General features: G+C 48.8%; 1 protein-coding gene across 7 annotated transcripts in view; it reads left to right on the top strand.

Annotated features, from left to right (window-relative positions):
* The window catches only part of SFMBT2 (Scm like with four mbt domains 2), a 224,946-nt gene that overhangs the window by 178,244 nt on the left and 31,933 nt on the right, over window positions 1-14,769 (top strand). For all 7 annotated transcript variants that reach the window (XM_047740302.1, XM_047740296.1, XM_047740300.1 and 4 more), the window contains 4 exons: window positions 3,226-3,339; window positions 4,875-4,917; window positions 6,717-6,787; window positions 9,114-9,253. In XM_047740302.1, coding sequence (XP_047596258.1) covers window positions 3,226-3,339; window positions 4,875-4,917; window positions 6,717-6,787; window positions 9,114-9,253 — 368 coding nt within the window. The remainder of the gene's footprint in view (window positions 1-3,225; window positions 3,340-4,874; window positions 4,918-6,716; window positions 6,788-9,113; window positions 9,254-14,769) is intronic.

Raw genomic sequence — 14,769 nt, 5'->3', positions numbered from 1 at the left:
AATGAGGGTACCGAGCAAGGCTACCTTGCTTCCTTAAATACCTCTTGCTTTGCTTCCTTTCCCACCTTTTAACAGAAGTGTGGGGCTGGTTCTGATTCTCTTCCTAAGCCTCTTCTGGAGGCCAGGTACAACTTTGTGGAAGGGAACAGTATCCAGTGAGGGGATGACGCAGTCTCTGGACGTGGCACATGGTAGAACTATTTTAAGGTTCCAAAGTGACTCTTAACAAATTTACATGCTTTGTGAATATGGAACATCTCTGTCCTCTTAGCGAAATGATTCATCATAGTGTGGTTTTATTTCCCGTTATGGTCACTTGCCCGTCATTAATCTGGCCTCTGTGGCAGTAGGGTCTGTGCGTGAGACTATTTTTGTTCTTGGAGCATTTGTGTTGTGTGATTATTGTAGTGATAGTAAGTTTGTGATTATAAATTAGTTGACTCATTCGCAAGGGCCAAAAATACATGAAAGTGTCAGAATCTCTCTCCCACTCCTGCTCCCGTACCTCGGTGCCCTAGTTCCTTTCCCAGCAGACGCCCACTGTATTAGAATTTTACACTTCGTTCCAGATTTGTCTTATGCACATATAAATATATGTTATTTCCCCCTTTTTTTAAACAGATGGTAGTATACTACATATCCACAGTGTTCTGTACTCTGCCTTTATTTGACTCAACATATACATATACATCTTTGTATATAAGTATATAAAGAGGTTTCTCATCCTTTTTTTACAGTGGCAGAAGATCCCGTCATATGGTGTACCAGAATTTATTGAAGTACTTCCCCATAGATAGACATTGAGGCTTCTTGGTGGTTTTTGAGATGAAGGTTCTGGATAAGGATAAGCAAGTAGAATTCATATTGACAGATGCAGCTAAAATGAACTCCAGGATTGAGCATGACCTTGTGTTGTTCGCAGAGGGTGTCCTCTAAAATGGTAAGACTATTGCAGTAGTCCACTAAGCTCTGTATAGGTAGTTTTGGAAACCCTGGAATAATCAAGGAGAATCGCATACATTTGTAATGGATTACTTTGTAAGCTAGTGGGTCGCTGGTCTTGGAAAATAGTGGGTTATTTTTTATAAAGATTATTCTGAGCCCAGCCAGATGTATCTAGTTGTAGATTTGTCCTAGTTCCTAGGACTTAAGGAATCAATACCCATCATTCAGAATAGGATTGGAAAAGTTTCACAGTCAGGAAAATGTTTCTGGGAGATAAATAACCCAGTTTTCCATCTATTCCTATTCAATGGATACCTTAATGGGTTAGATTTGAAGGTGCAGGGAAGGCAGGATTATAACTTTCTTGAAGATGTAGTCGCTGTCACGTTGCAGCTCATAAATATTTGTTTTGAATGTAGAACATGAATCAAGAATTTTAAAGTATGGTAGAGACAGCCATATAAATATATTGCTGTATATGTTGCTTTGGAAGTGTATATATTAAAGCATTAATAATAGCAAGTGATGTTTGAGCCAGAAGAATATTGGAAGATCAAGGTCATGATTTAGGAAGGAACAGGCCATCAAGTTCACCTTATGCTTCTTTTCGAAGTACTACTTTGACCTTGAAAATCTTATTTGTACCTAAACGTAAGTCTGGAGATACATACATATGTTGTAGATGAATTCAGCCCATTGGCAAAATTGTTGAGTAGCTGAGAAACAGGTGTTGTTCTTGTGAGTCTGGAGAGGAAAAGACAGCTTGCAGACCCTCTAGAGAGCCGGGCGCTCTCCAGGACAGGAGCGGTCACTTCCACAGTGGAAGCCACCCAGGGAGTTTACTTCTTGTCTGTTTTGGACGTGGTCTTGTTTATTAGACGGTCTCTTTGGCGAGTACATTAAGTACCCGTGGAGTCGTAATGGGAGACAGAAATGATTTCCATTCACTCAGCTGGTGAGAGCTGATCCCCACAAACCTGCTTGCATTCCTTTAGCTTACTCACCCTTCAAATTATGGGAGCATTAAGGAGAGAGAAGGTTAGGATTGATAATCATGGCACTTGCTCTCTTGGGGAAGGAGTCCAGAGCTGAGAGCAACTGGTGCTGATCCCACGCGTGCGTCGGCGTGTTCGGGCGCCGCGAGCGCAGCAGTGTTGGGCGAGCGCTGGATCGGAACCACGTCTGTGGAGCAGCGTGCTGCTTTCTCGCCGACTCTCCTGTACCACGAGGAGGGGGGAGCCGGGGCAGCGGACGTCAGCGTTACGGCGGTTGGGACCACTTTGTGTCTGCTGGAATTGAGCTTCGTGACGTTCAGTTTGGGGGGAGGTAGGATTTAAAACTCCTCAGATGCGGAGTGGTGACGTGGGGGGGGGGCTGCTGACTGCTTTGTTTTCTCTTGCTGCTCCATGAAGCAGCCAAGGCAAAGCGAGAGGAAGTGGTCAGACTCTTAATAGAGGTCACGTCTTTCCATTCGTGGTTCATGAGTGTCTCTCCTCAGTGCTGTGGGTTTTCTGTTTTCCCCCAAAGAACTATTGATTCGGTATCGAATTTTCTCCTTTTCACTAGTTTGCTGAGTTCCAAGTGTGTCCTCTGTGGCCAGAGCTCCTTGAGAGCTTCGCTTACCTCACAGGCGGATTTCCTCTCTCAGAGTCTCCGAGCTGTGCTGACAGTTTATCACAAGGCGCGAGTAGGTCCGTGAAACGGGGTGACTTTTAGGCAGACCCCGCTAGAAAAGACCCTCCCACATAAATGGCTTTTGTGGGACATGACCGAAGCCTGCAGGCCGCCCATGGAGTTCCAAATAAGTAACCCCAGTCAAACCCGTGAGTGAGCCAGCTCCCTAGAGGAGCTGTGTCTGTGTGTCCTGCTCAACACCCACGTCGCCCTGCCCAACGGCTTCTTTCCATGGTAGTCTTAACTTTCGTGAGTCGAAGGTCAACCTTTGCTGGGTGTCAGATGAAGTGTGTCTTGGTGGCCCCAGCTCGGACCCGTTTCCTTCGTTTTTCAAGGTACTTTTAGGAAAGGGGTGGACTTGTTCCCTCTGCCGGCTTTTCTGCTCACCCCCACAGGAAGTAGCTTGGATCTTCTGGATCTTCTTTCTTTGCACCCCTCGTACTCCAGCTGTTTGGTACTTCATGTGCTGGTATCTGTCATCAGACTGGACTCAGCTGAACGGTCCAGGGAGCGAGATCCTTGTCTCCGTGATGCTTCTGATGGGCTCCTTTCTTCTGGGTCTCCGTGGTAATGTCTGTACCTCTTGTCTTGACTTTCCCGATGCAGGTCTGCAGACTCCTTCCCCTGAGTTCATTGTTGATGTGGAGTCCATGGACATCTTCCCCGTGGGCTGGTGCGAAGCGAACTCGTACCCTCTGACCACACCACACAAAACCGTCTGTGAGTATCGTCCAGGTGGGAGCCAGCGTGGACGGTGTCCGGGGCTTGGGAGGTGAATAGACTGTGTTGTAAAGAGACTGTAGCCAGGTTGTAAAAAACGATGTTTTTATCTCATGGATGCTTCCAGTACCTTTGCGAGATGGAGATTTGGCAGTATCTCACAGGTAGACAAGCTAAGTCAGGATGGTACGGCAGGTGAAGGTCCGTGGAGTGGCAGAGGCAAAATAGAAAATAAATGCAGTGAGACCTATAAAGATTGTATAAAATGATATATAGATTTAAAATAAACTAAGTCTTCAGTTTAAAGTTCATTATTTTGATTAGAGAAAATTTAAGCTAAATACCGTGGGGGGTTTTTTGTTTATTTTTTGTTTGTTTGTTTCTGTTTTTGAGGTGGGGGGAGAGAATGTGCAAGTGGGGTGGGAGGGGCAAGGGACAGAGGGAGAGACTCTCAAGCAGTCTCCACTCTGCACAGAGCCTGACTGGGGGCTCGGTCTCAAGACCCTGAGATCACAACCTGAACTGAAACCAGGAGTCAGACACTCAACCCACTGAGCAACCCAGGAGCCCCCAGATACTGTTTCTCTATCATGTCTGAGAAAAAACTGATTTTTCTCGTGAGGTTTACCCTAAAAGAATCATAATTGGTCCTAATAATTACTGACATAACATATAAAAACTTAACTACTCTTAGCACTAACCAGTGAGATTTCAATTTTGCTTTGAAAAATACATATTATGACATCCTTCTGATCACAAAAAGACCAAATTAAAACAGTATTTAGTAGTTAACCCAGCAGCTAACTCTGTCTCTCTATCTCTTAAATATATACAATAGTGTGTGTTTTAATATAGGTTACTGTAGGTTGTTATCCTGAGATCGTACCATTTAAAACTCTTCAAAACTAATCAATTTTGCCATTTCTTATTCCACCCTAATGTTTACCAAAAGTGTTAGTTAAAATTACATAGCCACTCTGGAAGCAGTATGGAGCTTCCTCAAAAAGTTAAAAATAAATAAAAAAGTAAATCTACCCTACAGCCCCGTGATTGCACTAGGTATTTATCCGGAGGATGCAAACATAGTGATCCGTTTAATCTTATTGAATGCGGGGAATTCTATTTAGACTTCATTTCTGATGAGTCAGTATCTCTTTTAGTGTCTCTACTAGTGTCTCTACTAGTGTCTCTTTTATTTATGTTAGAGAGAGATTGAGAAGGGAGGGAAGAACGTGGAGGGGAGGGACAGAGGAAGAGTGAAGGACACAGGGCTCGATCTCACGACCTTGAGATCATGACCTGAGCGGAAACCAAGAGTCAGGTGCCCAACCAACTACACCCCCACGCACCCCAAGTCAAAGTCTTATTTTAATGCTAGAGGAAATTAAAGTTGTGAGAATGCAGTAACTTTTCAGTGCTTAAATTGTTACTTTGAAACTGACCCCATTTGATAGGAAGATGTTTTTAGAAAATGCCTTTGCCCAACTTGTGAATGAAGCTGACTGTCCTTTTGCCCCTTCTTGCCTGTTTTACAGCACAAAAGAAGAGAAAGATTGCAGTCGTGCAACCAGAAAAACAGTACGTTTCTGTTTCTGTTTTTTCCCAAAACTTAGGGGTGCTAAGCTCCATAGAGCCATCTTTACAGAGGATCGGAAGCACGGCTGTTTGTATCAGGGGTTAGTTCACAGTTGGCGCAGTCACAGAGGAGATCGTAGATACACCTGTCTTTCTGATGCACCTGTTACATGCGAGACACAGGCTCTGCTCCGCCAGGGATCTCTTCTCTGGTTTGTAGTTTCTCCCTCCCGGTCCTCGTCTGCACACCTGGAGGGCATCCTGGCCCCACACATGGAGAGTGACGGCACCTCGCTCTCCCCACCCACACTCCGCATGCTGGCGTCACGGGTCACGGCCGGCCCAGTAGGCAGACTGTCGTTTGAGGTCAGCTCTGCAGGCCCAGCAGGGTGTCCTCGAAGCTGCTTTATTGCTCCGCATCTCAGCATCCTCTTGTGTGAAGCACCTGTTTCTTGGGGGTTTCGTGAAGATTAAATTAGATTTCTTGTGACAAAAATGTCATGGTTAACTCAGTGTACATTACCCCCGGTTTCAGTTGTAATTTTAGGGAGAAAAGGTATCAAGCAGTGTGCGTACATGGAATATGTTTTTGAAAGTTTGCCATTGTTAGTAGCATTTTTATATATTGAAGAGCAGCTAAGGTCCACTACAATACACATCCTTTGCAGCGCGGTTCTGTTTTCTTAATAAAAATACACCAGTAGAAGTGAATTCAACAACAGCATTTTTCTTGGGTTCCCAGGTTTAATTGTAAAATGAATTGAATAATGAGTGCGTTGCTGTTTGAATGTGAATAACAATTTCTGTGGGCATTTTCAGTGCATTCGTGTCTAAGCGCCGTGTAGCAGGTTAATAATCTGACTCCGGTGCGGTCTGGATAACACTGAAACTGAGAGCAAACAATAGACAGTCCCATCACTGAACCCAAATCTGAGTCCGTGACTCCTCAGTCTGTGGCCCGTGGACCTGTGGCCCCCGCCCTGCACTTGTACCAGTCGCCCAGACAGCTCGATAAGACACACTCCCTGCTGGGCCCGTCTCTGAATCCCCCGACTCAGGATGTCTTCAGTGGGGCCTGCGCGTCTGTGCATCTAACACTTTTCCAGGTGGCACTGGTCCGCGAGTGTGTGGACCCCACTTTGTAGCACAGAGAGGACCCCACTGAGATCTCGTGATGGTTCGCTCTGCATTTGTGTTGTTTTCTCAGTGATGTGGTTTCCACCTGCCATCCTGGGTGCCCTGTGAAAACCAGCACACCTCTTCCCCCTGGGGCTACATTCTCGGTGTTTATTCAGCAGCTTTTTACTGAACTAGAACACAAACTCTGCTCTAGGCTAGGCTGACTGCTCTTTCTAGGATCCGTCCGCTCGTAGGCTTTCTTTGGGGGTCTTTTTAGTGTGGCCATGACCCACACAAGCACAGGCACCAAAAACCGAAGGCCAAGTAGTTCTCAGACACTAGTCCGTAGAAAGTACTAGCTGCTTCTGTTGAAGGGAAGTCTGAGTTCCATTCAAATCTATGCAAGTTGATGTTTCTTGGTGTCTAAAATATAATGAAGGGCATTATGATGATTCTACAGCAAGAGACAAAGGCAGGGGCCTCCTAGAAGAACATCACTGATCAGGGATGACCACATGAGGGGCAGACGTGCCATTGGCTTTACTGCGTGCTTGGATTTCCGTGATAGTCACTATAAGTTGGGAAAAGACTTAATTAGTTTAATTAATTTAATTAGTTATTTCGTTTGTTGCATTTCTTCTCAAGTGTGCAAGCCGTGATAGTTGTATTTTCTTGATCAACAGATTGCCATCCACAGTGCCTGTTGAGAAAATACCTCATGACCTTTGTTTATTCCCTCACCTGGACACCGCAGGTAAGCGAACCCACCCACGGCTGGCCAGCCTGTCCTGATCTGGGAGTGGAGACGTGCATGTGGTTTTAGGTCAATAGAAGAATATCTCTACTTTAAGTTCATTCTCCTTGTCGCTCTTGCCGCTCATTAACACATACCTACTTTAAAAAAAAAATTTCTAAACCAGATTCTCTGTGCCTCTTCTGTCTCTTGGTCAGTGGCTCTAGACTGTTCTCTCAGTCTTCAGGAGAAGAGTCCATGTGTTCCTTGGAAATTTGAGCCCACTTAGGGATGTATGTCATAGATGGTCATGTGCAAGAAAAGAATTGAAAATATTATTATTAGGCACCCATATTTTTTTTCACTTTTTTTTTGTCATCCCACTTGCATTTTTCCATTACTGGTTAATATTTAAGTCCCTGTGGGCTTTTGAATTGTTCCTTAAAACCCTCTGTGTTTGAAAGCTGAGAGTGAATAATTTATGTTTTTTAATGTGTGAAGTTCTATATCTTACAATGACCTTTGAAAACAAATGTGGATACCCCGTGGACAACAACTCTGATGATAGACGTGTTTGTACGTTAAATAATATATTTGATTAAGAATTCTGTTTTCTGGGGCGCCTGGGTGGCTCAGTGGGTTAAAGCCTCTGCCTTTGCCTTGGGTCATGATCCCAGGGTCCTGGGAATGAGCCCCGCATCGGGCTCTCTGCTCAGCGGGGAGCCTGCTTCCTCCTCTCTCTCTGCCTGCCTCCCTGCCTACTTGTGATCTCTGCCTGTCAAATAAATAAATAAAATCTTAAAAAAAAAAAAAGAATTCTGTTTTCTAACCAAAGTGAAAACTGCTCTGAATTCTTCTGGGTTTCTAAGCTCTATGGCATGGAAGAATCCTGGCAATCAAACTTACATAAGGAGAGCATTTTTATGAGTAGACTTACTAAAATATTTTTTTCCTGAAGTTCTGGATAGGGTAATCCTACCAAAAAATTTCCATGTATATGCAGCTGTGGACATAATTCTTTTGCTTAGTTTTGTTGTATAGAGTTCAAACCTCAGAACGGTTTTAAGAGAACCGTGTCAGCTCTTCCTTCAGAGCCTGTAATTGTTGTCTTACTCCCTTTGTCTCCCTCACAAAAATAACACTCTTCCTTCCTTCCTTCTTGGTATTTAGTTGAAGTCCTATGAGGACAGTCCTTCTGGGCCTGTTAAATTACCGTCCCAAACTAAGGAGGGTCTTTGTACAGAGTTACCACTATTAGCGGAACTCAGCCGGAACGATGTCGGGAGGGCGGGTCTAGGCTGACAGCGAGACCCTGTTACAGACACCAGGAAGGTTTCGGGTAATACCTTGCCATTCAGTCCTTCCATGTTTCCCCATGGCCATCTGAGACGCTGCTACGTGGAAAGCATAATGAGGGAAATGCAGATTCAGTCCACTGGGAGGTACACGGCACGTCCATGAGATTGGCAAAACCAAGACGCCCTGCCACGTCTGGTGTTGGCTTGGACATGGGATGGCAGCTGCTTCTGTGCAGTGTTGATGGGAGCGTATTGTCCATGTGGAGATTGACTTGAGCGTGTGTTGGGGGGACACTGAAGATGTGCAGCCCCCACGGCCAAGCAGGTCCGCTCCTTGTTAACGGACTTGGAAAGCTCTCTTGCCCGGAAGAAGCAGCTGTTTACAGCTGTGTTTAGTAGAGCGCTCGGTCATCCCGAGCAAGTAGAAACGACTGAGCGTCCGTCAGCAAGAGAGTGGACTGCTGGCTGGCGCTGGATTCGTGTCATGGGATCACACACAGAAAGGACAGAAGGATGAACGTTCTTCATATACGTGGACCATTGGAGGGATTGTAGAAACTTCAGGTGGAACAAACAAAAGGTTGCAGAAAACTGTTCATGGGACATTTTTAAAAATACCCGAAATGCCACGCATTGGTCTACCAGTGTTTGTGGTCAAGTTTATAGACCTGCGTGGAAATGACAAACACCAGATTCAGGGTAGGGGAAGAGAAGGTGGGGGAGTTCCTGGAGTAGAAAACCCAGGGGAGCTGAGCTCTGTTGCTGAGCGTGTTTCCTGTTTTGTGTCTTGTTTTTCTCAGCTGCACAGTGATGCATTGTTTGTCATTGTCTTGATTTCACATCTTTTTGTGTGTCTTGAATCCTGCATCATAAACAGAAAAGTTCATTGATACGGTAGCAAAAAAATAAACCCAATTTTTGTGCTCTTGTGTCTGTAAGACATTCGGCTGCTAAGACGCAGCGGGCCTCTGGGTCGTTTTGCCAACTGAGTGGGTTGGAGCAGGTTTCTGTGGGCGCCTTCATCGCGAGCTATGCTGCTGTCCCCACAGGCCCTGCCAACGGGAAGTACTGCTGTCCGCAGCTCTTCATCAACCACAGGTGTTTCTCGGGCCCTTACCTGAACAAAGGCCGAATTGCCGAGCTACCTCAGTCGGTGGGACCGGGCAAGTGCGTGCTGGTGCTGAAGGAGGTAAGCCAGGCGCGCGCAGCTCTGCGGCCGTGCATTTCCACAGGTGTCCCGGACACAGACACGATTTCTGAAGGACATAACAGAAATTCGAATCACTTGAGGTGACATTTTACACGCGCTTCCTTTCTCTCTTTCCTGGGGCGGGAGCTGGTCAGGCAAAGACCAGCCAGGCCCGCAGGTCTGTGGAGGGGCATCTAGACCTTCCTTGCCCAAGTCCTGTGAAATCTTGCGGTGGGTTTAAGGGCTGTCTGTGTGGAGTGGGGGCCCAGGCCTGCAGACTGGAGGTTTCTCTCAAGAGGTAAGTAAGCCTGGATGGGTGAGAGAAAGTGCTGTTAGGGATGGCTGCCCCTTGGCCATGTCGGGGGCGGCATGGCCTTTCCCCTCCGTGGGTCATATGCATACGGCGTCTGCCTGCAGGAGGCACCGGCTCACTGCATGGTGGGCTCCAGGCACTTGCCTAAAGCTGGTGTTGTGGGCAAAGCCATGCATTGTTTCGATGGTTCTTTCCCATTTCTCTCCCTGTCTTTCGGGGTCCACCCACAGAGAGAGGTGAGTCCTCGTTACACTGACGGAGGTTTTCTTCTCTGGTCTGTTTTTATAGCCTTGCCACAGAGCCCGTGGGACATGGCTTAGAATTCTGGAACCATTCTGAACTGTTCTTGGGACGTGATCTTTGCTCTTTTCACACGTATCAGTGTTTTCTCTTAAGAAAGAGGACCCCACATAGATGTTCTTCTTCGCAGTGAATGTGTTTTAATTCCCGGGGCCCAACAATCCGTTCATGTACCAAACACATGTCTGTGAGGCCACTTCTTGGAGGCAGGCCCTGTGCCAAGTGCCGTGTCCGAGCACAAGCCATCCCTGCCCCCGGCCTGTTGGGGCTTCACGGCCCTGCTGGGGAGATGGCGTATTCTAGGCTGGCGGTCCGGTGTGGGGGGACAGTCAGGGTGCAGAGCAGAGCGCTTTGGGAGCACAAGGAGTGACAAACAGATGGGAAGGGCCTCTTGCTCTGGCTTGGGCAAAGGGAGGAGTGCCTCCTGTGGGAGCACGGCCGCGGCTACACAGTTGGGTGTCAGGGGACAGGGTGCGGTTCCCTCGGCTGGAGGCGACTCAAGGGTACAGAAGAATGTCACAGTTTCAAAAGAACGGAAGAGAGGTCTGGCCTGCCTGACAGGTGAGGCAGGACCGGGTAGCCCTGTAGCTCTAGGGTGGCCTTCTCTGGCCCTCTGAGTGACACCGTGCAAATGCCTTCCCTCCACACGGGGACCTCCGCGTGGTTTCCGACGTCATTCTCCTTAAAGAGAGTGAGATGGTTGTAGCAGAGGCTGAGCGTGTTAGCTTTTCTAGGCCATCTGCAGAATTAGTAGTTAAAGACTTACATGTTCAGAAAGCAAAAATCCCTTTTAGAGAGAAAATTGAAGTTGTGGTTGAGACGAAACTCTGAAAAGAAGCTCTGATGGGGCCATTGCTGTGGGTTTTACTTGGGAGCATGGAACCCACAGGGCGTTCAGCGGGGGCCCCATCACTCACGTGCTTCCGGTCGAGGGAGAGACGAACAGGCAGGTCGGGGACTGCAGAGGGGTGAGCGTCTCCGTGCCGTGACGGGGCCGGCGCAGGTGTGTGGAGATCCCCGGGAGTCCCCCATGGTCGGTGCGGAAGGAGGCGCGGGCAGCCTGCCCACAGAATGCCTGGGCTGTCAGTGGTGCCCGGGGACGGAGGCGGGTAGAGCGGGAAAGAAGGCGCGCGGCACCGAGTGTGAAGGACGGACACAGGAAGGGCACAGATCTGGGTGGGCCTTGTCCTGGGCCCCTGGCAGGTGTCCTCAGCAGCCGGGACCCACTTTCATTTAAAGCAGCTCGCCTCCTGCGCCTGGGCCCTGCCTCCCGAAAGTGAACGGTGCACATCTGGCCCAGCTGAAGCGGCAGGTTGGTCTGTCTCACAGATAAGACATTCGTCGCTGTGGAATTATAGTGCTCAAGGCAGGTGGAAGGACAAGGGATGCCTCTGAAAGGCCAAGGTGATATGGACAGGCAGAGGGACCGCTGGTCAGCTCTGGGCGAGGCGGCACAGACCTTGGATCCCTGCGGATGATGGACCAGATCGAGGAAGAGATGAAACCAGGACCATGTCAGGATTCCCATCATGACATGGAATCACACCCCCGGACCGAGCGTTGCCCACCCCCACCCCACCCCCCTGCCGCGGTCCACCGCAAGTGGGTTGTGGGTTTGGCGATGCCTGCCTGCATGTGAGCCTGTTTTTGTCAGGAGGGATCAGGAAGGAGCGGGAAGGCCTGGCGGAAAGGCCGTGGACTGGTGGGTGCCCGTGAAGCCGCCTGCAAGGCTCTTGGTGCCGGCGAGCTCCAGGGATCAGCCTGCGGTCCCGGGTCACCTGCCCCGGCTCTGCTCACAGACGCGTTGGCCGGGGTCCAGCCTGTCCTCGGGGCCTGGCTCTTTGGCTCTCCTACACTAGTTTTCCGAGTCAACAGTGGTTGTCCCCAACCAATTCCCTGATAGCTGCCAGCAGCCAAATGCAAAAGCCAGGCCACAGCCATTTTCTGATGATAAAACTCGTTGTTTGCTGGTGATCAGAAAATGCATGAGGCAGGAAAAGAAGAAGGAAAAAAAAATAAGCACTTCAGTTCTCTGAGTGCAAGAAAAATGGGAGTTCCAGCCAGCCAATATTTATGCTAATGTGCTCCCTTCAGCTCCAAAACCTCTGTGGTTTCAAATTGCATTTTACTTAAAGAGAACGAGGTAATTGGAGCAAAGATAGAGCACGTTTGCTTCTCAGGCTTTTGGTGGTTTTAGCAGTTAAAGGTTTTCAGGTCTTTAAGAAAGGCAGAGTGACAGCTGTCGTCCCCCCATCTGCTCTGCTCAGAGGTGGCTGACTTGTGTGCCTGTGGCCAGAGCCGGCCTTGGGCAAGTGAAACGCAGGTGGAGAAAAGGGTCGTCACTTCCCAGAGGGTGGACTAGCAGGGAGTGCTCTCCTCCAGTGAATGAGATTTCTCTGTCCGGTTGGCTTCTGTTGTCTTTGTAGCTCTGGGGCCTCAGCAGGTGTGGAGTGAGTGGTGTGGGGCCTGCAGGTGCGCTGTGGTCCGGGCATGGCTCTCCAGCTGTCCGCGACCACTCTAGCGTGTTTCAGATACGAAGGTGCTGGCTGACTCTGCACACAGCCGAGGCTCCCTGAGCGTGTGCCACACCAGGGACACTTCCCGTGCTGGAGCCTGGCAGGGAATCATGGTCCCTCCACCGTTCGTCCGGGAATGCCTGGCATACCCTCGTGCCAGGTGGGCTCTGTTCTTGGAGTGGGGGTCACGGTGGGCAAGAGATACGGCCCCTCATTTGGTGAAGTGACAGCCCGCTTGCAGACCGGGGAAGGGTCTGGTCTGTCACCCCTCTCAGCCTGTCTCACCCTAGCAAACCAGCACAGTGCAGATACACAGCAGAGATCTGTGCCAGGTTAGAAGAACACCCCAGTTCCGTGTTCCTTGGGGTCCGCGGGAGGCATAGGCATGTGGTCTATAAATCTGGAAGCAGGGTCACGTGTTAGGCAGTAAGGAAGAGGATGGAAAGAGATGCCTTCTCTAGAGGCCCTCCTTTTTATATACCCCGTGGTGTCCTTCCTGGTCTCACTGTGACCGCCTCCTGTGCTCAGGCTCAGGACCTGGGATCGCAGACCCCTTCTCCCTGGCTGGCAGGGGCAGAGGACCCCCTCCCGACAGGCATCTGGCAGTTATCTCCGACTGTGTGAGCCCCCTATGACGTGTAGCCAATGTCAGGCAGTCAGGGGCAGTGGGTCTCGAGCATCACAGCAGAGGGTTGAAATAGTGAACGTCAGGTCTGACGCAGGAGGCGAGTTTGCAGACCTGCCCTTCCTGCGGGTTCTGGACACTGTGCCCACGGCCCTATGCTTCACGGGCGCCAGCAGTGGGCTCTGGAGGCCTCCCTGTTTCCGGAGTCGGGCAGCGCGCCGGCCTCCCCTGCCCTGTCCGAGATGCCCACCTGCAAACGGTGCCCCACAGGGGAGAGTGAGCACCGCACCCTCCCGGCTTTCTGGTGGGTTCCGACAGCTGGAGTTTGGCTTCAGTTGAGGCTCGCGGTTCAAGTTTCTGCCACATGGTTGACCCGTGAAGCTCTTTCCCTCAGTCTCTTGGTTTTGATTACCGTGTTTATTTCCCACGTTTGGGGAGTCCTGGGATGACTTGTTTGACTTTCCCTTCATTGTATATCATCGAGCGTTTGTTCTTGGCTCCTTGTCACAACTTGCACTTAAAAACTGGAACGACTTCATGTGGGAACCCAGAAAATAAGGAATCCAGAGCAGCCTTGGCTGTTCATGTAAATGGTGCCATACTGCATGTGACGGTCCCTTCTGTCCCTCAGAAGAGGCTTGTGTTCATTAGTATAAACGGAGAAGGTGGAGTGAGTCACGGGGGACTGTGGCCTCATATGAAGGACTCAGGCTCTGTGGTAATGTCAGAGGAAAAGTCTTGCCTAGGTGATGTCTCGTTACGTTTGTCAACAAAATCCAAGATGGCGCCCTGGCTCTGGGTGGCATCGTGTGGTGGCTCCATTGCTGCTGTCTTAAGCTTATGCTGAACACCAGCCCGTAAAGAACAAAGCACCAAGCCTGTATGCGGGCATAAACTGTCACACACACATCACCTGTGAAGCCGGACTTCACAGCATGCTGGCCAGTGTCTGGGAAGGTTGGCACAGCTTAAGTTTTTGTTATTTGCCTGTCAGGAAGGTAAGATCCCTTCATGGAACTTTCTCATCATGCTGTAGGATAGGACTTTGTAGCAAAGAAAGTCAGGAGCAAATATTACCTCCTGGGTCTCTATCCACACATATTTTGTGTATTTTATGGTATCAAAGATATCCTTGGGGTGAATTAGTCACTAATTTCTAGATGTCAGTTTGATTTTAACTATTTTTAAATAACTTTTAAATATATTTTTAAATATTTTTAACTTATTTCGGAGCTCATATTGAAATTCATTGAAAAAATTAAAAAAAAAAAAAACTTACTGAATTCCCGCTATTGGTGGGTATAATTGTGACTACTATGAATACAGCAGCAAACAAAATACAGTCCCTCATGTCTCGTGGGAGTGGACAATAAACAAGCTGATAAATATTGGAGACAGGGAGTGTTTCTTTTGGACTATGGACATGGACTGTGAAAAGAGCAGAATTCACGGAGGTGTCCTAAGTCGGCTATGAGCACTAAGAAGAGAGACGTTGCTGAGAAGGGGAAGCCGTCAGATGGATAAAATCTGTCTTATTTGAACAGAATGCCCACCGAGCATCCCATTGGAGGTGGACACACAAGTCTGGAGCTGGGGAAAGGTTTAGGATGGAAATAGAAATTTAGGAACCATTAGTTTGTGAGTCTGCGCCCATGCTGAAAGCCAGGTGCACCGCAGAGTGAAGTAGACAGTCCAAGGACTTGAGCCCTGAGTCCCACTGTTATTTGTGGGAGGAGGCACAGGGGGACCCAGGGAAAGCGAG

Source organism: Lutra lutra, chromosome 8, assembly GCF_902655055.1.
Source record: "Lutra lutra chromosome 8, mLutLut1.2, whole genome shotgun sequence".
Lineage (NCBI taxonomy): Eukaryota > Metazoa > Chordata > Mammalia > Carnivora > Mustelidae > Lutra > Lutra lutra.
The sequence above is the reverse complement of the archived record's forward strand: the minus strand, read 5'-3'. Positions and strand labels throughout refer to the sequence as shown.